This window comes from Sturnira hondurensis, unplaced genomic scaffold (genome assembly GCF_014824575.4).
Source record: "Sturnira hondurensis isolate 20B ecotype Veracruz unplaced genomic scaffold, ASM1482457v3 Scaffold0017338, whole genome shotgun sequence".
Classification (NCBI taxonomy): domain Eukaryota; kingdom Metazoa; phylum Chordata; class Mammalia; order Chiroptera; family Phyllostomidae; genus Sturnira; species Sturnira hondurensis.
The window spans coordinates 1,089,163-1,111,780 of record NW_028089969.1 but is presented as its reverse complement, the minus strand read 5'-3'; the positions used below and the strand labels follow the sequence as shown (position 1 = coordinate 1,111,780).

The 22,618-nt window shown below is 38.2% G+C and overlaps 1 protein-coding gene across 2 annotated transcripts in view; it reads left to right on the top strand.

The window, feature by feature from the left end:
- The window catches only part of PTPN2 (protein tyrosine phosphatase non-receptor type 2), a 138,829-nt gene extending 117,470 nt beyond the window's left edge, over positions 1–21,359 (top strand). The window contains exons 9-10 of one of the 2 annotated variants that reach the window (XM_037067599.1): positions 13,377–13,478; positions 20,990–21,359. In XM_037067599.1, the coding sequence (XP_036923494.1) occupies positions 13,377–13,478; positions 20,990–21,011 (124 nt within the window). In that variant the 3' untranslated portion in view covers positions 21,012–21,359. Of the gene's footprint in view, positions 1–13,376; positions 13,810–20,989 lie in introns of those variants that run through there. The other variant, XM_037067598.1, reaches the window with a different exon arrangement.
- Positions 21,360–22,618: the final 1,259 nt, after the last annotated feature.

Below are 22,618 nucleotides of genomic sequence, written 5' to 3'. Positions count from 1 at the left end.
CTTTTAATTCCTTCTCATGTATTCTTTATTCCAGATATTGTATTCTTCATTTCCTGGTGGCTCTTAATTGATAGTTTCTATGTCCTTTTTCATGCTGATGTAGTTCCCAGTAAGTTACTTGTCGCTTCCATAGAGTTTCCTGTAGTTCTCACCTAACTCCTTGAACATCCTTATAACCATTATTTTGAACTCAGTGTCTAATAGATTGCTTGCCTCAATTTAATTTAGCACTCTTTCTTGAGGATTCCTTCTTCCCTTTCGGTTGGGAGGTTTTTTTTCTCTCTCCCCATTTTAAGTAGCTCTTCTTGTTTGTTTCTGCAAAGCAGATTGATCTGCTTTGACTCCCTATCTTTGTGGGGTGACCTTCTGTGGTAGGAGATCTGTAGGACTCAGTGGGGCAGTCTTCTTGATCTCCTGAGCTAGATGACCTGCATAAAATTAGGTTTTGGTTGTTGTTGGGTTGTTCTTTGGTGGGTTCTTCCCTCTGGCTGCTGAGCAAAAGTCACTCTACTCACCAGCTTTTGTATGCTTTTATACAGGTGCTGCCAGAACAAAACAAAACAACCCAGGAAGCAAACTCACACATATAATAATAGCCCCCACCGACAACCACAGTGTCAACAGCCATTCAGCAAATATTAATCAAACTGTAAAGAGATTAAAACTAATTTTAAAAAGGCTGGTGTGTCTCAGTGGATTGAGCACAGGCCTGCAAACCAAAGGGTTGCCAGTTCAATTCCCAGTCAGGACATATGTGTGGGTTGGAGGCTGGGTCCCCAGTAGGGCATGCATGAGAGTCAACCACACATTCATGTTTATCTCTTTCTCCCTTTCTTCCCCCTCTCTCTAAAAATGAAAATAAATAAAAATCTTTCAAAAACTATTTTTAAAAGGAAAAATGGATATGAAATGGCTAACTGAAAGAAAAATTATTTTGAGAAGGTAGAGAAAGGAAAGATAATAAGAGTAGGGAATAGAAACAAGGTGAAGAAAGAAGATAGCCTTTACATTGTGACTAAAAAAGGGGGAATAAAAGAAAATGCAGTAAGAAAAGGGAAGAGTATAGTATGAGTTTTAAAACAAAAAAAAAATTTATAACAGTAGTAGAAAAAAATAGAACAAAATTGGAGAAACAGTTCCACCACAACAGTATCAACAAAGAATGGGAAAATATTAATACAGGTGGAATGGGTGTAAGAAGGAAAAAAGAAAGAAGAAAAAGTTGTGAGATGTCTAGAAGAAAGAAAAGTGATTTTGAGAGGATAGAGGGAGAAGAAATCAGGAATGAAACCAAATCTAAGATAGTGAAAGAAAATAAAATTTAAGACAAAAAAAGCGTAGAACAAAATCAAAATGGAGTAGGTGTAGGTGACAGTAAAATTTGAGATTTGAAATACTGACAATCTAAGAATAAATTTGAAGATCTGCAGCAACCACCACCATATCAACAACCAACAAGCAATAGTTACTAAAGGTGGAGAGAGAATAAGGGTATTTTAAGAATGGAAAAAGAATATGGGGTAACTAATGACAAGAAAAATGGTTTTGGTAGGCTAGACAGGGGAGAAGTATTAAGAGTGCAGAATAGAAACAAGTCATCATAAGATAAAAAGTAAAAAACTAAAAAAAAATAAGATGAAATGGAACAAAGGAATGGAGGAGCAAAATATGAAACTTGAAATAAACTAAAATAAAAAGCTAGAACAATAATAAGAACAAACTTATAGCAAAAGAAATAAATGTCAAAAGGGTATGCAGGAGAGAAAATAATGCAAATCATGAAAAAGACCATTGTGGAATTCATTTCAGTAGAATCCAGTGTTTACCACTGTCTTTCCTTTGTGGATCCACCCCTGGTAATATCAGATGGTGTCCTAATTTGACCCTAGGAAGCCTGTTTGAGACTACAAGCAATCCACAGTCTGTGGCTGTCTCCTTCAGAGTTGGCCTGTCCCCACTGTTCTGCCTTGCTGGCTTTCCATCAGCACAGGACCCAAGAGTAGTTCATTAAAAGACCTGAACTTACTGCCAGTACCTTCTTCACCTCCAGAGAGGGCCTGTGGTACAATCTAGAGTGTGGGAACCCTGGGTCACCCCCAGGGGTGCTGTTCAGCCTTCAGGGAAGATGATGAGAGTGTTTCCCTGCTCCTTCACCATGCAACTTAATCTATCCCAGATTCTTTCCAGCAATGTATGGTTTCTGGTGAATTAGCTTTCCATTTCCTGTGAAGGACAAATCTGTATAAAAGGGGCAGCTTTTTACTGCTTGGGGCCGAGGCTGGCAGGGCCTTAAACAATCTTTGTTGCACCTATCTCTAATCTCTCTGCTAGTGTCAGTGGGTCAGGGCCACTGGTAGAAAGGGGCCTGGTGTCTGGTAGAAAGGGGCCCTTCAAAGCTTTTCCTTCTCTCTTGATGATATGCTCCCAGTAGCTGGCTCATAAGCCTGGCTTCACTCATCTGCAGAGCCTGTAGTCCTGCAGGTAAGGGTTAAGCCTGCCTGATTGTGAGAGGACCTGCCTGGCTACAGCAAATATCAGGCTTTGAGCTCCTGTCCACACAGTCCCCCTCTGCCACTCTCACGGGAGACTTGGGCCTGAACTCTCCACTCTGCATAGTCTCCTGCTCGCCAGCTGTGATGGGTCAGGTCCCACAATCCATTCAGCGTGACACTATCACCCTGAGTTCTTGGCTGGCAGAGCTACTGCATGTGTTTGTATGAGAGCATAGGGTCTCTGCCAAGTCTCAAGTCTTGCCTCAGCTCCTCTTTTAAGAGTTTCCATGTGGCTGCCACACAACAGCACCAAGCCCTGCTGGAGTCGGGGGTCCGTTCTCCGTGTGCTCCCCCTCCCCAAAAAGCACAATGTCTCTCTCTTGGTCAGGGCTGGCCGCAGCCTGCCAGAACCTCCAACAGTTTTGGATAGCTTCTCTCAAAATCTCCCAGACAGTGCTGGGAAGAGTCCAGCAGGAATACTATAACACAGGGCAGTGACAGGGTGCTCTCACTCCTCTCTCCAGTACTCTCAGCCTGGGATGGGCCTGGTTGCTAGAGCCAGCTTCACCCAGCCATCTCTCTTCCCCCATGTAGCTCCTGGCTCCTGAGTCGATCTACTGTCTCCTCAGTCAGATTCTGTCCCATTTGTGGTTGCCTTAGCACCCAGGATCAGAGAGCTGACAGCCCCTCTCCTAATGAGTACCACAGTACCCAGATCCTGGCTCTTGGTGTTGGTGGGGTCCACAGCCCTGGATACTGAGGTGCAGTCACTTGAGGGGCTTCTTCCTAATGAGGATATTTTAAATCTCTCAAAAATGGCTCCTACCCCTTATCTGCACAGCCAGAAGTGCCAGGTAGGGCAGCATCAGTGGCAGCTACTCTACTAGGAGAGCCCAAGCCACCTGCTCCTGAGTGCCCTGTAGGTGGGCAGAGTCTTGCCCCTCACACACATGCCCTGCACACACATGCCCTGCACACTCATCCCCGTACACTTTCACTCACACATGTTCTCATTCACTCTGCTGTATTTTCGAGGTAATTGCTCTGTGGTTTAGCTGCAAGACTAGTCCAGGTCTAGGAGCAAGTGAGCGGAGCTTCTAGTTACTCTGAAGCCATCTTGGATCTCCCCCATGACTATTCCGTAACAAACGATTTGTACTTCTTAATCTCTTCACTCTTTTCACCCATTCCCCAATCCCCCCTCCCATCTGGCAACCATCAAAATGTTCTCTGTATGTGAGTCTCTTATTGTTCTTTTTTTATTGTTAATATGTATTTATTGCTATTTTATTCATCTTTTTCATTTTTTTAAGAGTTTATTTATTTATCTTTAGAGGGGAAGGGAAGGAGAGAGGGAGAGAAACATCAATGTATGGTTGCCTTTCGTGCATCCCCTGCTGGGAGTTGGCCTGCAGGGAACTGGCCTGCAACCCAGGCATGTGCCCTGACTGGGAATCGAACCTCGATCATCTGAGTCGCAGGCCCACGCTCAATCCACTGAGCTACACCAGCCAGGGCTTATTTTTTTTTTTTTCTTAAAGAAGACCTTTAACATTTCAACTCCTACTGATTTGGTGGTGATAAACTCCTTTAGTTTTGGGTTTTGGGATTTTTGTTTGTTTGTTTGTCTAAGAAGCTCTTTATGGGTCCTTCAGTTCTAAATGATAGCTTTGCTGGGTAGAGTAATCTTGGTGGTAGGTTCTTTCTTTTAATCACTTTGAATATTTCATGCCAGTCCCTTCTGAATTGAAAGTTTCTGTGGAAAAATCAGCTGAGTCTTACAGGAGCTCCCTTGCAGGTTGCTAAGTGCCTTTCTCTTGCTGCTTTTAAGAAGATTCTCTCTTTGTCTTTAACCTTTAGCATTTTAATTATGACATATCTTGGGTGGGCCTCTCTGTGCTTCCTGCACATGTATGTCTGTTTCCTTCACAAGATTAGGAATGTTTTCTGTCATTATTTTTTCAAATAGGTTTTCACTTTCTTGCTTTCTCTCTTCTCCTTCCAGCACTCACATGATGCAAATGTTGGCATATTTGAAGTCGTCCCAGAGGCTCCTCACATTATCGTCGCTTTTTTGGATTCATTTTTCTTGCTGTTCTGCTTGGGTGTTTTGTTTTGTTTTGGTTTTGCTTTCTTATATTCCATATCTCCTATTTCATTCTTGTCTTCATCCACTCTATTGTTGATTCCCTGTAAATTATTCTTCATTTCATTTGGTGTATCTTTTATTTCTGATTGGTCCTTTTTTATGCTGTTACACTGTTGAGGTTCTCACTAAGTTTTTGAGCATCATAACTAGTGTTTTGAACTCTGAATCTAGTAGATTACTCGTCTCTACTTTACTTCCCCCCAAATCTTTTTCTGGGGTTTTATTCTGTTCTTTCATTCAGGAGGTGGTTTGGGTTTTTTTCTCCTCATTTTGGCTTCCCTGTGTTTGTTTCTAGGTATTAGGTAGAGCTGACACATCTCCCAGGCTTGGTAGGGTGGGCTAATGTATTAGATGTACTGTAGGGTCCAGTGGCACAGTTTCTCCAGTCACCCAAGCCAGGCACTTGAGGTACAGACCCAATGTGGGTTGTGTATGCCCTACTTTTGTAGTTGGGCCTTGATTGTTGTTGGCAAATGAATGGAAGGGATTTATCCCCAGTCTGATGAGTTGCAAGGACTGGCTATGACAACTGACCTCTGATCCTTGTAGTGTATCAGCTTGGTAGGGTCCCTCCTCAAAGAGCAGGACTTACTTCAGTGGGGCTCTCAGGGGCTTGGTGCCCACTGCTTCTGCCCCTTCAGTGTTGTTGCTTGTGGCTCTTGTTGGGTGGTGATGCCTCTATGTGTTCTAAAGCTGTACACTGTGTGCGCTGAATCTGCAACCTCCCAGAAGGTACAGTATGTCAGCTGCACCTGTCATCTGCCCAGGACACTACCATGAGCTACAGAGCAATCTCCAGAGGGCTGCTACTTGTGCTGGGCTTAGAAGTGTCCTGATCAGGCCACGTTGTGAACCAAGGCCAGCTGCTGCTAGAGCTAGTCCTGGGACCACTTAGCAAGATGTATGAGACATACTGGGGCCAGATGCTGCTTGTTCGAGAGTTCTTAGGAACATCTGAAGTATAAGCCAAGACAGGCCATTGGTACGCAAAATCCACTGGAAACAGGTTGGGTGGACCCCAAAATTGAGTGGTGTATGGCCTCAGGGCATCACCACAGCAGGGCAAACAATGCGAGCTAGGTTGATGGAATCTCAGATAATGTTGCCCACCTGCCACCTCTGAGGGGGATGGCTCATCAAAGGAACAATAGCTTCTGCCAGGACTTCTTTCTCAGAGAATGCTACACCCACCCCTTGCCCAAGCTCTTGCCCTGATGCCAGATAGTTCAGTTCCTCCTCATATGTCTCTGGTGCCTTCCAAGCTGCTGCCCCAGTGCTGGAGCTCAGAGGGAGAGTCCAAGTAAGTTCATGTGTGTGTTCTTTTAGATGAACTGCCTGGGACTCCAAAAGCCCGCCACCTTCTTCAGCTTCAATCCCTGCTGGTTTTTACATCCAGAAATTATGGCAAAGTCTTTTTCTGGCTCTGGAACCCTGGACTAAGGGACCTGTTATGGGACTGGGACCCCTTGCTCCTCAGAGGGAACCTGTGCAGCTAAGATATTCCTTTCAATATTTACCTGTCACACGTGGTTGTGTGACCATTCTGTTTGGTTCCCCTGCCCCTCCCACCAGTCTTTTTTTTTTTTTAAGATTGTGTTTATTTTTAGAGAGAGGGGAAAAGAGGGAGAGAGGGAAAGAAAAATCAATGTGTGGTTGCCTCTTGCACACCCCCTACTGGGGATCTGGTCTGCAACCCCGACGTGTGCCCTGACTGGGAATTGAACCAGCAACCCTTTTGTTTGCAGGCCCATGCTCAATCCACTGAGACACACCAGCCAGGGCCCCTCCTACCAGTCTTGTTGTGGCTTCTTTAATTCCCTAGTTGTAGGACTTCCATTCAGCCAGATTTCAGGCGATTTTGAATGATGGTTTTGTAGTTTGGTTACAATTTTGATGTGGTCTTGGGAGGAGGTGAGTACTGTGTTTACCTATACTGCCATCTTGCCTGGAAATAAATAAATATGTGTGTGTGTATTTTACCTATTTAAATGTATGTGTACAGTTCCTCTGTTGTGATGGTAAGGTGTTTCTTGCTGTAAGTTGCCATCAAGTTTTGATGACCACTGTTCTCAATTGTTGTGTAATTCATAAACCCAGATCAATAAAAGTGGAGAACAATTTGGATAAATGAAAAGTTACATTATTTGGATTCTTCCCCTATGTATTTGCATAGTATGTAAAGGATACTTGTTGAGACATGTATGGACAGTAGCCTGGTGTATCTACATGGTCTTACATAGGCAAGGGTCCACAGGAGGCATTCTTTGGCACTTTGTGGCCTACATTGTATAAACATATAGGAAAATTTGGCCAAGTTTCACTGGGCATGTTATTACATGGACATAATTTCTTTAGGCCTAAGTATAAAAAACTATTTTATTGAATCAAATTAAGAGTGATCTTTACCTCTCTGGAATTGCATTGTTAATCTAAGTAATAGCATCCCATGGTATTTGTACTCATTCCATTCCTGAAAACATATATACAGTACATTTTTGGAAAGCCAGAGCCTCTGTTTTGTTATTTTTAATGGGAAAAGTTATGCTCTTAGCCCAGCTAAAACCATCACCAATTTCCCCCCAAATCATAAAAATCCTCTTAAACACCTGCATAACAAAGTATTTTTAGTATATTTTATTGATTATGCTATTACAGTTGTCCCATTTTTCCCCCCTTTATTCCCCTCTGTCCTCTGTGTCCCCTCCCACCATCATTCCTCCACCTTAGTTCACATCCATGGGTTGTACATATAAGTTCTTTGGCTTCTCCATTTCCCATGTTATTCTTAACCTCCCCCCATTTATTTTGTACCTACCATTTATGCTTCTTATTCCCTCTACCTTTTCCCCCAGTCTCCCCCAACCCCCTCCCCAATGTTTACCCTCCATGTGATCTCTATTTCTAGGACTCTCTTCCTGTTCTAGTTGTTTACTTAGTTCGTTCTTGTTTTTTTAGGTTGAGTTTTGTTGTTGATAGTTGTGAAGTTGTTGTCATTTCACTGTTTATATTTTTGATCATCTTCTTTTTTCTTACATAATTCCCTATAACATTTCATATAATAAGGGCTTGGTGATAATTAATTTCTTCAACTTGACCTTATCTGGAAAGCACTACCCTTCCATTCTAAATGATAGCTTTGCTGGAGAGAGTAATCTTGGATGTAGGTCCTTGCCTTTCATGACTTGGAATGCTTCTTTCCAGCCCCTTCTTGCCTGCAGGTTTTCTTTTGAGAAATTAGCTGACAGTCTTATGGGAACTCCTTTTATGTTAATTGTCTCCTTTTCTCTTGCTGCTTTTAAGATTTTCTCCTCTTTAATCTTGGGTAATGTAATTATGATGTGCCTTGGTGTGGTGCTTCCTTGGGTCCACCTTTTTGGGGAGGACTCTCTGAGCTTCCTGGGCTTCTTGGAAGTCTGTTTCCTTTGCCATATTAGGAAAGCTCTCCTTCATTATATGTTCAAATAAGTTTTCAAATTTTTGCTGTTCTTATTCTCCTTCTGGCATCCCTATGATTCAGATGTTGGAACATTTAAACTTGTCTGGGACATTCCTAAGACTTCATTTTTTTTGAATTCTTGTTTCTTCATTCTGTTCTAGTTGAGTGTTTATTTCTTTCTTCTGCTCCAGACTGTTGATTTGAGTTCCAGTTTCCTTCCTGTCACTGTTGGTTCCCTGTGCATTTTTCTTTACTTCACTTTTCATAGCCTTTACCTCTTCCTCTATTTTGTGACTGTACTCAACCATTCCTGTGTGCATCCTGATTACCAGTGTTTTGAACTCTACATCTGACAGGTTAGCTATCTCTTCATTGTTTATTTGTATGTTTTCTGGAGCTTTGATCTGTTCTTTCATTTGGGCCATATTTTTTTGTCTTGGCATGCCTGGTATGTGTAGTAAGTGGTAGAACCTTCAGTATTGGCCATGGCAGGGCAACCCTCGTGGCTGCATTGTGGCACTGTATGTGGGGGAGGAGCCCTAGAGGGAACAGTGCAGCTTGCTCTGCTCTCTGTGAGTGCTCCTGCCTCTACCCACTAGCAAATTGGGCCTTTCTGGTGCTGATTCTCAGGTGTGTGGCTTTGTGTATGCTCTTCTGTGAGGCTGGGAGTTTCTCCCACTGCCTCAACCCCCACAGAATTTTTCAGTCATAGGTTTTGAGGCTCTATTTCCCTGCCCTGAAGCCCTAGGTTTCATGGTCTGTCTTGCTCCCTAGTTGTTCCCCTTGGTTTATCTACATGCAAATATGGGACCACCTGGTCCATCAACTGCTGCCTTACTCACCCTGTCCTCCAGCCACACCCTTGCCACAGGTCCTCTCCACCCTGGCTGCTCATCTTGGCCCCTCCTACCTGTCTAGATTAATGTTTCTTAAACTCCTTGGATGTCAGACTTCCATACAGTTTGATTTTCTGTCCATTCTGGTTGGTTTTTTTGTTTTTAAATTTCTTGTCCCCCTTTTGGTTGTAGGAGGAAGTAGTGTATCCATCTTGGCTGGGAGTCTGGCCAACACGTACATTACAAAGTTAAGCGTAAATATATGAGCACCTATTGGGTTTACATGGTAAATGGGAACACTAGATAAAAATTATAATTGTTTTTATGCTTCAGTGTTAAAGACTCCATCAAAATCAGAACCTGGTTGTTGGTAGTTTCAGGCTCCTTGCAGAAGCAGATATAGGGAACCATGAAAGGCATTCTTCCCCTTGAGTGGAAGCTCTATATTCTTTCATGTATTTGTATGGTGTTTTTTAAAGATATTTTAAAATATATTTTATTGATTATGCCATTACAGTTGTTCTGATTCCCCCCTTCATTCCGCTCCACTCTGCACACCCCCTCCCCCACCATTCCCCCCTCCTTTAGTTCATGTCCATGTGTCACAAGTTCTTTAGATTCTGTATTTCCCATAGTATTCCTGCCCTCCACCCTGTCTATTTTCTACCTACTGTCAATGCTACTTATTTTCTGTATCTTCTCCCCCCTTCTCCTCCTCCCACTTCCCTGTTGCTAACCCTCCATCTGATCTTCATTTCTATGGTTTCACTCCCGATCTAGCTGTGCTCTTAGTTTGCTTTTGTTTTAGGTGTGGTTGTTAATAACTGTGAGTCTGCTGTCCTTTCACTGTTCATATTTTTCATCTTCTTTTTCTTAGTGCCTTTAACATTTCATATAATAAGGGCTTGGTGGTGATGAACTTCAACTTGACATTATCTGAGAAGCACTTTATCTGCCCTTCCATTCTAAATGAAAGCTTTGCTGGATAGAGCAGTCTTGGATGTAGGTCTTTGGATTTCATGACTTGGAATACTTCTTTCCAGCCCCTTCTTGCCTATAAGGTCTCTTTTGAGAAATCCACTGACAGTCCGATGGGAACTCCTTTGTAGGTGACTGTCCCCTTATCTCTTGCTGCTTCTAGGATTCTCTCCTTCATTTTGGTCTTGGCTAATGAAATTATGATGTGCCTTGGTGTTTTCCTTCTTGGGTCCAACTTCTTTGGGACTCTCTGAGCTTCCTGGATTTCCTGGATTTCCTGGAAGTCTATTTCCTTTGCCAGAGTGGGGAAGTTCTCTTGTATTATTTGTTCAAATAAGTTTTCCACTTGTGGCTGTTCCTCTTCCCCTTCTGGTACCCCTATAATTCAGACATTGGAACGTTTAAAGATGTCCTGGAGGTTCCTAAGCCTCTCCCTCCTCATTTTTTTGAATTCTTATTTCTTCATATTTTTCTCTTTGGTCATTTTTTTCTTCCTTCTGGTCCACTCCCTTGATTTGAATCCCAGTTTCCTTTCCATCACTATTGGTTTCCTGTGCATTTCCCTTCATTTCAATTAGTTTAGCCTTCATTTGTTCCTTTCATTTGTGACTAAAATCGACCAGTTCTGTGAGCATCCTGATCACCAGTATTTTGAACTGTGCATCTGATAGGATGGCTATTTCTTGGTCACTTAGAGTTATCAACTCTGGGGCTTTGAGTTCTTCTTGAGCCATGTTTTGGTCTGTTCGTGCCTGTTATGTATGAGGAGGGCGGGGCAGCTCAGTCACTGGGTTGTGACGCCGTATGTGGGGACGGGATCAGAGAGGGGCAGTGGTTATCCCCTCTGCTACCCTCTGCCGCTGGGGCCTGCATGGTCTGTCTCACTGCTCACTCCTTTGCTGGTTTATCTGCAGGCGGGAATGAGTGACTGCGGTCAGCCTGCTGCCTTACGCCCTCACTGGGTCCGCCTGTTGCTACCCCACACCTGGGATCCGTGCACGGCTGCCTGCAGGCCTGGGTCAGGAGATCTTTCCTGCCTGACCCTGCTCTGCTGCTGGCTCCACCCCTCTTGCTGGTCTAGTTGAATGGTTCATTGTTGTCGGATTTCCATATAGTTCAATTTTCTGTGTTTTGGCTGTGTTTTTGTTACTGAAACTTTGTTGACTTTAAACTTGGTTATGAGAGGAGGCACAATGTTTCCACCTATGCCTCCATCTTGGCAGAAGTCCCTGTATGTTTTTACCTGTACTTAAATACAGGTTAAATTTTTTCACTGGCAGGTAACACACCTATTTGTTACAGTGAATTTTCAGTTCAATGAGTGCATGCTGGGTAATAATTTTTGCATTTATTTTTAGCAAATATTCTGACAGAATTCCAACAGACAAAGATAACTGTTTATATAAGAGTTAAGAAAGACACTAGAAATCTTCACAGGGCATACAGAGATAAGCAAAGTAAAGTCTAAAATTTGCTAATGTATTGTAAAACAAGAGCCCAGATTAGCAGCATAAATTAAATGCCATAAGATAAAAATAGAAGTCTCCTAGGTGATAAGAGAAGGGAGAATTGAAGAACAGAACTAAAATGAAAGGACCAGAGAGAAGAGAAGGTTTCTGGATTAGAGGGTAATAGATTCGGAGAAGAGCAAAAAATCATTTGGATAAGAACAAAGTTGTGCATAGCAGGAGAATATTAGACAGTTTTTGCATGGACATAATGTTTCAGTTTCCTTAGGTATATATGTCAGGACAATTGCTGGGTCATATGGTAACTTTATGTTAAACATTTTAGGAACTGCTAGATAGGTTTTCATAGCATTGACCCCATTTTTCATTTCTACCACCAATGTCTGAAGTTTCCAATATTCCAAAGAAATGTAACATTGATAAAATAATCTTATATATAGCCTATATTCATGTTTTTCTAGTTGTCAAAAAATTCACATAACTTTGAGATATGATATACATATCTTTAATTCTATTCATGTAAAGTGTACAGTTCTGCCCTGACTGTTATAACTCAGTTGGTTGAGCATGATTCTGTGAAACAAAAGGTCACCATTTCATTCCTGCTCAGGGCACATGCCTGGGTTGCAGGATCAGTCCCCAGTCGGGATGCATCCAAGAGAAAACTAAATCGATGTTTCTCTCTCACACATCAATGTTTCTCTCCATCTCTTTCTCCCTCCCTTACCTTCTCTCTAAAACTAAATAAATAAAATGTTTAAAAATAATATGGTACACAGTATTATAAATTTAGTATATTTACAGAGTTGTATAATCATCACCATAATCTAATTTTGGAACATTTTTGTGATCCCAATCTCCATAGTTTTTTTTTTTTTAATGCAAGCCCTAATTGAGGATCATGCATTGCACTTGGTTAATATAATTCTTAGTCTCTTTTAATCTTCCCCTTGCTTGACATTGGCATTTTTACAGCTTCTAGGCCACTTGCCTTTTAGAATGCCCCACAATCTGGATTCTTCTGATTGTTTCTTTTTATTAGATTCAGGTTAAATGTTTTGGCTAGGAAAAGGTTGACTCGTAATGTCATAGTAGAGACTGAAAAGGTATTCAGAATTTTTTTTTAATTTATTTATTTATCTTTAGAGGGGAAGGAGAGAGGGAGAGAAACATCAATGTATGGTTGCCTTTAGTGCGTCCCCTGCTGGGAGTTGGCCTGCAGGGAACTGCAACCCAGGCATGTGCCCTGACTGGGAATCAAACCGGGTATTCAAAATTTTTAATGAAGCTACATAATCAGATCTACTAAGGAAAAGTACTCTGGTACGGTTTAATTTGGAGGCAGGAAGACAGGTTAAGTTTTTGCTGTAATTAGGCATTAGTAACTTACATGTTGCCATTGGCCATTCCTTATGTAGTCCTAGGACCATGTGTCTTGGAAATCAGAGCTTTCACTGGAACAAAAGTTTGGTATTGAATAGGAAAATGGGAGCCAGAAATCTGTATGGACAGAGTAAATAGTACTCCCACAACAGAATATTCATGGACATACTAAGTTGACAGCTTTTATCAGGGGCCTTTGTCAAAAATCAAATGTAAATACAAAAGGGAATCAGATGCTAGGGGACCTGTTCTGTTCCCACTCCTGGCTGGTTAGCAAAAAAAGAAAGAAAACTGATAGACATCATTTCACATTTCAAGAAAGAAAGCATTATATTTCTAATCAGGTCCTACTAAAAGTATTTATTATTGTAAAACTACACCAGAAATTGTCACTGAATTATCAGAATACATGTCTGAACCATTTAGAATAGTGAGGCTTTTTTTTTTTGAGAAGTTTTATAAGAGTTTATTTGAGCCAAATTTTTTCTTAAAAAAAAAAAAGTTCAACCTTTGAATGAGCTGAAAAATGTGGGGGGGGGGGTGGAAGATGGATATTTGAGTTTAGGTCACAGAAAGCCACCTCTATTAGGTCCTGCCAAGCATTTCTTACCATTTGTTTTTATTTATTCATAGTGTTCTACGGAAACGAATTCGAGAAGACAGAAAAGCTAACACAGCTCAGAAGGTGCAGCAGATGAAACAGAGGCTAAATGAGACTGAACGAAAAAGAAAAAGGTGGTTATATTGGCAGCCTATTCTCACTAAGATGGGGTTTGTGTCAGTCATTTTGGTTGGCGCTTTTGTTGGCTGGACACTGTTTTTTCAGCAAAATATCCTATAAATAAAACAATGTTGCCCAGCAAGCTTCTGCACTAATAGCTGACAGTGCTGTGTTAATCACAAGGGTTTTTCTGTTAGCAAAGTCCTCATACCCCTAAAACGGACACCAGTAAAATAGACACCACCCAGATAAATGATATATTCCATTCTCAGCCCAACATCTCAGGGCTCTGCCCCCAAAATGTAAATGGTGATCTAAAATAAAGACTTTAATTCCTGTTAAAAACTGGTACATTTTGCAACTGTATTCATCCATGTTAAACATAAATGATCAGATTGAGAGATATCCTTTATCAAAAGGATTTGTTTTTGAGGCTATCTGGATTTTAATGTTGATACAAGCAATAAATATTGTGATTTAATCTACATTATTACTGAAAGGAAAATGACCTTTAAATAATGTGTGTAATATATAATGTACTATTAATATGAGCATCAATAATTTATATTCTTAACCATTTCAGGGTAAATATATTTTATAAGTACTTATTTAATCTTACTTTTTTGTAGTTAAATGTACTTTTATAAAAAGCTCAATTTGAAAAATCTGTTACCATAAAAATATTGTATGTTTCTTCATTTGTACTGGCTACATTTTCATAAAGTGAAGTTTGATATGAGAAGTTAGAACTCTGAGTAAGCATTTTTTTAAAAGATTTTATTCATTTATCTTTAGAGGGGAAAGGAAGGAAAAATAGAGAGAAATATCAATGTGTGGTTGCCTCTCATGAGTCCCTTGCTGGGAACTGGCCTGCAACCCAGGCATGTACCCTGACTGGGAATCGAACCACAGTTGTTTGGTTCACAGGCCTGTGCTCAATCCACTGAGCTATACCAGCCAGGGCTGAGTAAGCATTTTTTACCATATAGTTTTATTTCTTTTGTTTTACAGTTTTTCCAATTTTAAAAAGAAAAAAATTTTCTCTAAAAATACCTTTGAAAGAAAATTCTTACTATTATAGTCAGGTAACAGTTGGTCAAGACTTTGTAAAGAATTTGGTTTCTGTAAAGCCTATTTTAATACTCTTTATTGTTCGTGAATATTTTAATGTGACTACCCTAATTTATAATAGAGGTAAGTTATGATTTAGGAAATAAAAATACGGAGCAGCATTTTACTGCCGTCACTTCAGTTTACTAGACTGAAGTTTTGAAGTAAAAATATTTTCAAGTTCTTTCTACTTTGAAAGTACGATGGTGTAAAAACCTTAGATTGGCCCTTTAAATTGTTAATGGATATTTTTAGAGTATATATAGCTTAGTGGATTTAATTGCTGATTAGAATGGGTAGCTTTTAACACATTTCAACATTCCATTAAAGTTACTAGACTCCAACATTCCATTAAAGTTATTATAAATTTAATTGCTGAAATAACATTATTTCAGTGTTTTTCCAACTATGATTTCTAAGGAATCACCAAGAAGCAGTAGGAAAAACTCCAAGCTACCAATGTTTACTTTCAACCAGACTATCTCCCCTTTATCTATTTTGTATACTACATAAGATTTCTGCATGAGGTTTAATTTTTTTAAGGGGTCAGTTATAATTTTAAAAAGTTTAAAACCATTGGTGTAGATAGATGTTTGGAATTGATTTGAGTAGCCTACTTGAATGTTAAATTGTGCTGCAAGTATGGAAGCAGGATGTAGGTGGTATTACATTTTAAATAAACTTCTACCTGTGTCCTAATTCAGTGTTACTGTGTCCTGTAACCTTTAAATGGGAAGGACGTAAGAGGGACATTTTCTTGTTTGTCTGCCTTAAATCTGTGTTCAAGCACCAAGACCTTTATGTTTTAAGTCATTATAGTTTAAAAATCTTTCTTTTCTATTTGCCTTGCTTTGCCAAAATGCAGTATATTATTCTGCAACTCAGATATGGCCACACCAAATTAAATTTCCCATTGAAGATAGTCTTGCTTTAACAAGAAGGTAAAGACTTCTTATAGAAAACAAATGCTGGTAATGATGCACAGAGCCCCATTGCAGGTGAATGTGCTTCATTGGATTCAGTATTGCAGCTTTGCTTTTTGTCTGCCTTCTGTCCTTCTGGGTGGTGTTTGTTGTAATCTATTTCTTAAATTTTAGTCAATGTAGTCAACATTTTTTGATGAAATTCTGCAAATGTTAGTATTCTTATCTCCTCCGAGTAGATCCTTGAGGATAGTATGTTAAGTTTTTACTAATAGTAGTATTTTTGGTGGTTGCTATGTATTAATTATTGAATATATATGGCAACATGCTATGGTGCCTATGGTCATCATCCTGACCCTTTGTTAATTGAGGTGGGCGCGTCAGAGAGGACCCAGGCATGCCTTCTTAAGTAACAATCAGAGGAAAGAGTTACTAATCTGTAACAGGTTCTACATCTTTGCAAAATTTGTGTATCCTTAAGTCTTCATAATAGTTTTAATTACAACAATTTTCAAAGTCAGTTGTGTAGTTTGACTTTAATGAAGTAGTTGGTTAAAGAAGAAGAAAACAGACTTTTAAAGCCAGAGGCTTTATTACTTACATTAAGAAAAGAATATTTACATTAATATCCAGTTCATTTGTATTTATATTTATCCCTGCTAATAAGCTGATACCATCTTCTCCGGCTACACCAACTGGATATACACTGGTTTCCAAGTTTAGCCAAGTATTTTATGGTATCCTATATTTTTATGTATGTTTGCACATATATTATCTGTTAAGATATAATTCTCCATACTTAATTTATCCATATAGAAAATTAAAATAATAACCTTTTCCTGAACTCTTAGAGGGTTAAAAAAATGTAATATGTACAAGTGCATAGAAAACTTCAGAACAATATAAAGACCATTTCTCACATTTAGAGAATATTTTATATATTTACTCTGTCCTTTTTCTATCTTTCTGGTCTATTTCCTTATGTATTAATATTTCTACCAAGGAATGAACAAGAAAAGAGAAAGGATGTAAGAAAAAAAACTTGATTAAAAACAAAAAAGTAGCTCTGCTTAACAGGTATGTCAGAGGAAGGAGTCATAACTCATAAATTAATTTTATGTATACTTGTTTTAAATAAATTAGAATTGATGATATGAACCAAAAAATACATATTGGTTTAAAAAATAATTTATGACATTGAGCAGAATTTAGTTTTAATATCAATTCCTTCTTTGCTTTCAGCATCAATTCAAAGTGATGGTTGCTACCATTTATTGATCGTTTACTGTGTGCCAAGCACTGTGCTAAGCACTTTTCATATGTTATGTTATCCTATTTAATCCTCACAACAAGCTTTTGAGGTAGGTGGTGTTATTATAAAGCCATAACCAGCCTGAGACTTGGCATTTCTACATTCTTTTATGGTGCTATCATTGAAAAGTCTCATGTATAGTATATTTCAAAATTACAAATCAAAGAAAGATTTTCCTTGTGCAAGTCATTTCCCTCATAGAAAAATATTGCTGAATAGATTCTATATATATAAATAAATAGACACAGATCAGAACCTAATTTGATTAGAAATATTTTTATTTACCATTTTATACTCTTATTTTAATGAGTACCTACATTTCCAAAGTTCCTGCCTAGTTACTGTACAGATTTTTAAATCTAGTCATCCTTGATTTTTACTTTCAGATACAAATTTTATAGCGTTTTTTTTATGTAATCTCTTTAAGCCAAATGCTTAAATGTATCATACATGTTTTCCTGTGTTCAGGCAAGAGTCTAGCAGTCACACCTCTGTCAACACTGATTTATTTTTTCTTCCAGCAGGTCCATGTGGGTTTGTCAGTGGGATAGTATGGATCTCTCAGTCTACTGCACACTAGCAATTGGGTGGAGGGTCACCAAGGTTAGAACTTGGTGCATTGATCCTGATTTGGAACTAAGTGTGTAGCAGAAATGTCTGTTCTGTGTTCCTGGTTCTCATTTCTACATTAGCAGCCGATTAAGTCTGTTTTACTTAAGAACCCCTTGTTTAGCTTTGACTTACTTACATGTCTTATAGCACAAAATCTTACAAATAAAAATTTGAAAAATAGAAATGTAGTATTTTTCCCACATAAAATGAAGTTCTGACTTACAATACAGGACCGTGGTCATTCTTTGGGTGATTTATTCTGGAGTTGACTTTTTGTTTCATCTTTTTGCCTAGTTCATTTATTCCAATTTGGATTGGAATCAAATCCAATCCAAATGGAATGGATTCGATTCCATCTTTCCTTATAACTATCTTCAAAACACTGTTGTCCCATAAACTGTTTATGGGACAGTCCCTACAACAGTGGATATGTTACAAATGCCAGCCATCTCTTGTTCCATTGAATATGTATAAGTGATAACATTTATGCCTTGATAGAAAGAAACTCAGGTTGTGTAAGCGCCACAATGTCTCACCCAAGAATCCTCAGTTCAGGTTCTGTGTACTTTATTGCCTATATTCCATGTACCTGGCCATAATGTAGCCATTCCAGTGTTCATCTGGATTTGGGAATTTAAGTTTTTAAAATCTGGAAATTTTATGCTACCTACTTTGTTAGGTAGTATTCTAAAGAAAAAACTTTTAGGAAAAATGGTATGAGTTTGGCTATCTCATTTTTTCCTCAACAGTAGAAATATTCACCACATTCAGATTGCTCCAAGAACAGCATCGAGCAATTCTGCACAAGTGTTTTCTTTCAACACTCTTCAGAGCAAGTGTTATCTCCTTTGGCTACTGGATTCTGGAAACTTCTTTGAGGAGAATTTTGCTTCACAGTCAGTGCTGATCCTTTTCTCATATTGTGTGCTGTTTACCCCATCACAGAGCATTGCCATATGTAAGCAGCCAATCAGACAAGAACCTACTGCTTGGCTTGAAAGACATTGTCTTTATCAGTATCATTTACAGTAGCATATAGGAATTACGAGTTTTAGTCAGGATATTACTTACAGAGTCTATTTTAATATTGCCTTATTTACATTACATGGTATGTCTCTGAGAAGAGCTGTTTATGAATTTTTTTTCTTAATAGAGACTATTTCTTAAAACCCAATTTTTTATTGGTTCTCTAATTTGGCCTAGATGTTTTAGACACATGATTACGTTGCTATTTCAAATTTCTACTTTAAAAAAGTTACTTTGAGTTTGGTGAATTCAAGAGAGGGAAACTGTGTAAGTTCATTTTGTTTATAAGGCAATGCTTTGCTCATCTTACGTATTTTTTATTCTTTTCAGTAAAATGTTAGTGTGGATATCTGGTGGCAAAAACTATTTTGGGTGCAGTTTTGGCTTTCTGTTACCTCACGTGTGGAGCCAGCTTGGGAAGATTTTGCTCTTTCTGTAAACTCCACTCTTGCATCTATTCCAGCATTGGGATGGTTGGCAGTACATAAGGGCTACATTTCCAAAGAAAACGCCAGGCAGGGCTTATTCCACTTGATTTGTTTGAACCCATTTTACTTTAGTCTTGTTAAATAAATGAGCAAAAAATGATTCCAGTGAACATATTTTTTTTCTAAAATGAAGCCCATTTGTCTTTTCAGTCTTGCAAATAAATACAGTATTTTAAGACAGTTAAAATATTCCTTATGATCTCATTGTATTTTCTTGTCCCTCATAATAATACTCATAAAGAAAAAATGAATTTTTAAGAACACTTGACAGTTTCTTTTAGTTGTTTTAAATGGTAGTTTTCCTTGGTAAGTGATTTAATGCCCTGCTGGAGAAGACAGCAATGTATGTTGAATACCTACAGTTCTGCCAATTAGTTATATACATAACCTAAATTTAACCCTCATAATGCTTCTTCTACTTATATCACATTACCTCTATTTTCAGATAATAAAACTGAGTCAGAATAAGTACCTTGTTCAAAATTGCCAGCTAGTATATGACAGCTGAGATGCCATTAGATTTCCATTAACCCCAGACCTCATACTTTTTCCATTTTGTCACACTGAGACTCTATTCTTATGCAATATTTAAACTAGATATTTAAATGGGAAAACATTAGACATTACTTTTACTCCTTAAATTTTAAAGGAACCTGCTATTTCTTAAGTGAAACAAAGTTTTATCCCTCCAAAAAAAGCATGTGAAACAGTTTGAACTACCATTGGGCCAGAGAAATAGTGGAACATCAAAATATTCTTTAACCTATTATTTCATTCACTTTGGTTAGAGTAAGTTCCTTTGTTTTAATGAGCAGTTTTCTGAATGCATGGGAAACAAATATGTCAGAATCAGTAACCATCAGTAAGTACCTTTGCACCAGTCAAAATCAGTAAGTACTGTTCCTTACTGCAGCCCCTTGGATTCAGGGTTCTGTGAAATCCCACAATAAGCAACCAAAGTATTTTTTGTGACCCACGGACATCTAATGGGAATATTTTCATAATGACTTGACATTTATCTGTCAGTGCTGGAAAATCAGAGAAAAGGGATATTCAGAACACTAAAGTGCTTGGGACTGTTATTCTTTCCTTCCATATATAGAAGGAGCCAGTAGTCAGGAAGAAGCTCAATTCACAGTATTTTGGGGGTTTTTACTAAATGTTTTGAATAAATGTGTGGGTGTGGTTGTATATTTCCTATTTATATATGTGAAGATACAATAATGACAAGTATTTAGATTTGGGGGTTTTTGCTATAGTGAGGGAAGAATGGAAATATATTGATCTCAAAAGACCAGCTATTTGCAAACGTTACTGAATAACATCAAAAACTCAACTGCCCCTAAAATACTTATTTCATGTCTGTCATTTGTTTAAACTCTCATTCATCTTTACTTTTTGGCATTAAAATACAATAAATTTCTCAACTACTTTATGTCTGTGTTTTCTTTTATATTGGTAGTAAATTGTGTCGCTTCAGTTCTATATTTAATCATTAGTATTATCCTTCAGGACAAAAAGCGTGCTGCTAATAGTCCATGATTTAAAGATTATAAGCCAACTTTGTGTTCAGACATTACATTCATAATATTTTTAGCAGCATGATACAGTGGAGGTCCAAATTGGATTAGACTTTTGAAATGAATGCCAAAATTTTGGTAAGTCTAGCACATAAATATAATCTTGCTGAACTGTTGTGGGTACATTTTTTATTTTAAGCCTGTCTGTCTGTGAATATCTCACATGGAGCTCATTTCTTGAGTAATGCAGGATGACCTAAGAAATTCAGAGTTAGTAATTCTTGAAAAACGATGTAAATTATGGTGCTTTAACATAAGTCTACCTCACACTACCATTCTGTTTGGAAATCTAGCACTTAGGCAATTTTACCAAGATAACAGTGAAGCACTTAGTGTGGTTGGTTGTGATATGTTGGAATGTTTTTTGGTTGCCTTTTTAGTTCATTGTTAGTCCTTTTATGTTTCTGTGTATCTGTGTACGTCTGTGTTTGGTAAATATGAATTGAATAGATGACTTCTTATTTTATGTTTTAGGCCAAGACTGACAGACACCTAAATATTCATGACTTGAGAATATTCTGCAGCTATAGATATTGAACCATTGATGTGCAAAGCAAGACCTGAAGCCCACTCCGGAAACTAATGTGAGGCTTGATAAGCCTGTAGATTGCCTCACATTTGTCTGTTTACAAAGTAAACTTTACATCCAGGGAAAGAAGAGCACCACCAGCAGAAGACTTTGCAGAACCCTCTAATTTGATGTATTGTTAAGTTTTTTAATGTATGTATGAAATGTGGAAAGATGTAAAAGAAATAAATTAGGAGAGACTATTGTACTGCCATCCCTACTGTATTTTTATACTTTTTGGCAGCATTAAATATTTTTATTAAATAGATTATGTTGGTTTGTGTGCATTATCTTAGGACAGCTCTATTTCAAATAATGTTTTCTTAAGGATTTACTCTTAAATCTTTATAACTAACAATTGGCAGTTAAAATGAAATTGGTCCATAACACTGCTCATTTGCTTCTTAAGATTTTTTTTCAGTTACCCCGCAATAGTCTGTCAATATAGATTAGGTGAAAATAATAAAAGTTATATTCCTTTGTTGCTTAGGAAAATATTAATATGGATAATGGTATTAATTTCACATAAGTGTAGCAACCCAATGCAGTTTTTAAATCACAGTGTAATTTAACACAGTATTTTGTATTAGATGTGCTTTCCTCAAACATTTTCTGTTATAAAGAGACCAACAATTCTTTCCTGAGTAAGGGTTTTTACTTCTTTACCATCTAATTTCCCAGCTAAATGATGGGTTTCCACTATGTATCCAGACAGTTGTCAGAGTTATGGTGATGTTTTGTTCAAAGATACTCAAGCCTCTGCATCACATAAGCATCACCTTAATGGTGTAACAGTGCAATTATTTTTATTTTGTCAACTTTCAAAGTTTTGTAATACTGTTAATTAAATACATCTGTTTTATCTTTTGAAAATTTAGAAACCTTATGTTCTTTTAACCTTGTTTTCAATGGTTCTTATTTTAGGAATAAGCAAACTATTAATCCCTGCTAAATCTTTCCTAAAGAATGCATGAAAATTTGTTATACCACAAAGTAGTACAGCAAAGATAATCCTCTCATTGTATCAACAAAGCTTGAAAGAATTATCTGCACTATTTCTATTTCCTCAGCTCTCCATATTTACCCCACTAGTATCTGACTCTCTTTTGTGTCACTCCAGAAATGACCCAGAAAAGTAGCCAAATACAATTGAAACTTCATTTCTATCTTACATGATTTGACAATGATAAGAACTCCTTCTCTGAAGCTTTCTTCTTAGGGCTCAGACCTTTCTCTGGGTTTTCTTTGTCTCAGTCCTTTGAGTCTCTACCTCTCTCTCTCTCTCACTCTCACTCTCTCACTTTGACTCAACATGAGATCTTTACTTTTTAACAAAATTTTAATTATACTCTATGTTATTTTTGACTGTAGTTAAAAGGTTATAGAGATCTCTAGAGCTTTTTTGCCTAGTTGAACTGAAATTGTATGCCTATTGATTAGTAACTTCATTCCTCACACTGCCCCCTGCCCAGTCTATGACTGCTACCATTCCACTTTTGGATTCTGTGAATTAGACTATTTTAGATATTTATTTA